The 2,629-nt window shown below is 34.0% G+C and overlaps 1 protein-coding gene across 1 annotated transcript; it reads right to left on the bottom strand.

Moving 5' to 3' along the window:
- Positions 1–413: 413 nt before the first annotated feature.
- On the bottom strand, positions 414–2,342 carry LOC145660894 (uncharacterized). Its single transcript, XM_081726326.1, has one exon. It carries the CDS (start codon positions 2,340–2,342, stop codon positions 414–416), a length of 1,929 nt encoding a protein of 642 aa, XP_081582452.1.
- Between the last annotated feature and the right edge of the window lie 287 nt (positions 2,343–2,629).

Genomic DNA, 2,629 nt, shown 5'->3' on the forward strand with positions numbered 1-2,629 from the left:
TAGCTCCACACATACATGCATACATACGCGTAAAAAGTCCCATATTCGAACTCGTTTTTCAGTATGAAATATTAAGCTTTTAAACAAAATACTGTTTCTATGGAATTCCTTTAGATCAAACATATAACAAGCATTATAAAACTCAATTTCGAAAAAAAAAATGAATTTGGTGGGTTTTGATACTAGGCGCTTCACATTTTTTTAATTTTTATTTTTGCCCGCAAGCCACCAGTTTTAGGTGGTCACTGTTCTAAGGGATCAAATGCCACTTTACGTTGTCATATGGAAATCTCGCTGTTTCTGATTATCTTTCGTTTAATAACAGTTATATTGTAACTCTACCTGTTATAAAAATTACTTTCTACTATAAATACTTTTCACTTCATTACATTTTGGAAACTTCTCGAATTTCTTCATTTTATATCTTTTCGTATCCACAGTTGGCACAACTCTGACATGAAAGCCATGAATGCACACGTAATACCAATGCCTAGCAAAAGAAATGCACCAATTAAATTCTCGAGAGTGATGGCTTTGTTCACTTCTTCTTCAAAGAACTTAAGCTCTCTTTTTTCTAGAATATTTTTGCGGTAGTAATAGTACGAGATGTCTTTCCATTTATAATACAATCCAGAGTCGAAGCACAAGTCAATTATTCGCTGAAATTGATGGGTGAACATTGATCCTTTTTTCAAGTAAAAACCTAATGGACTAAAGTACAATAGTTCATTACTAATGTGAAATAGTAGTTTCCCATATTGATCATAGTACATAATGGAACGCAATTCTTTCTCCATTATATTCGCAGAGAATATAAAATCCTTTTTCTTAACCGCCCTTTCAAATACATTTGTTGCATTATTATCAACTACCCAGTTTTCGAATATTTTCTTTTCAATCTTGTCACGTGTTTTTGCGAAATCTGCACGAACATTAATATGTCCCCCAAACGATAAACCAGAGTCTAGAACATCTTCCATGCTATCAATATATCCATATTTCTTGGGTTTTGTTAAAAATCCATAAAATGCTGCTTGGTAACCAGTGTTAATAATTAAAGATGTCAACACCCATGTGATGAAAAATATTTGTGAAGATAATTTAGAGGGAAAGTAATTCACAGACAAACATAACAAGACACACAACGAATACAAGAGCACGTCTAACATGTTAGATTTACAATTAGCGTTTTTCAACACAAACACAAATTTGAAACAAAGAAATACTGTAAATACAGATACTGCCACAGCTATCCAGAGTTCAAGCTGAAATGGAAAATACAAATTCATCCAACGAGGATACTCCGCAGGTAATGGAGAAATCCAGACAGAATAATAGTATTGCCTTGAAAGTATTAAGTCAAAATAATTGTTTCTTAGTGCCAGTGGACGTGAATACTTGAATGCAGCGTCAATTACTCCAGACATGAGATCACGTAAATCCCCAGTAAGTGTATTGTTTATGAAAGCTAATCCAACATCCGATACAGCATTACGCATGTCCTTCATCCACCACGTGAAATTCATTTTGTTCTGCATTGTGGTAATAAGCTCCTGATACAATCCAACAAAACTGTATAACCCGTTATCAAGTTGAGCAAAAAACATAAGGAGATTTAAGTTGGGTACAGAAAAAAACACTGGACACCTGTTCATATTTTTCAGTTTGTTTGGGAATAGATTGTTCTTAAACAGGAATTTAGTTTCATTCCACACGTTAAGACGTGTTAGATACGAAGGTGTTCTACAATAACGTTGAGAAAATGGAATGTAGGTGTACACAAAAAGTAGATGTGCTAAGACATGATTTTCATATCGCTGTTTACTTGATTTGTGCGCAGGCAGGATCAAAATGGAGTTCAGTAAATGTAATTTAAGAACTTCTCTGAATATTGTCGCAATATCACTTGGTGAGTAAGTGTCCATAAATCCTACTAAAATGCACCTGAAAGGAGGATTCCAAAACCAAATTTTGTAGATGTCATGCATCGCTTTTACAAAATTAGGGATATCCTTCAGAAAGAATACGTAGTCTGTTTCTCCTTTGTTTTGATACATGAAATTTTCGAGCTCACGTAAAGAATATTCTTTCACATTTGGCAAATGTATTCGTAGAGTAGGTAAAAAGTATCTCTGATGAAATGTCGTTTTAAGACCATCAGATTGAATCTCATCAAACGTCACTAACAAGTTTGAGTGTGATGAGTACTTGGCTAATATTTCGTTAATGCAACTGGCCATGTTCCGTGTGAGAGCTTCCGTCTGCAGAACTGTTTCTGTTATTACATGCTGGTGGGTAGTTGTTTGCAAAATTACAAGTAGTAGAAGAAACGTTGTTATCATCGTCGTTAACAGCTACCTGGAATGATTTTAAATAATATTACACATAAAGTTATTAATTATTCTACATACTGTGATACTTTCAATTATTTGTAAGATAGTTTAATAGTTATCACCATTCAAAAAAACAGTAATTCTATTTTCTTACGTGTTTCTTTGATATGTTTCCGTGATCTGGGGACAAACTTAGAGTGGTGGTAGACGGCGACAAAAGATGCAATTTAAGAATAGAAACAAGTGACCCGAAGCGTGTCGTTTCGGAGATAAATGCTACCAAAAATTTATCGCAA

Source organism: Thermobia domestica, chromosome 9, assembly GCF_964235325.1.
Source record: "Thermobia domestica chromosome 9, izTheDome1.hap1.1, whole genome shotgun sequence".
Classification (NCBI taxonomy): Eukaryota; Metazoa; Arthropoda; class Insecta; order Zygentoma; family Lepismatidae; genus Thermobia; species Thermobia domestica.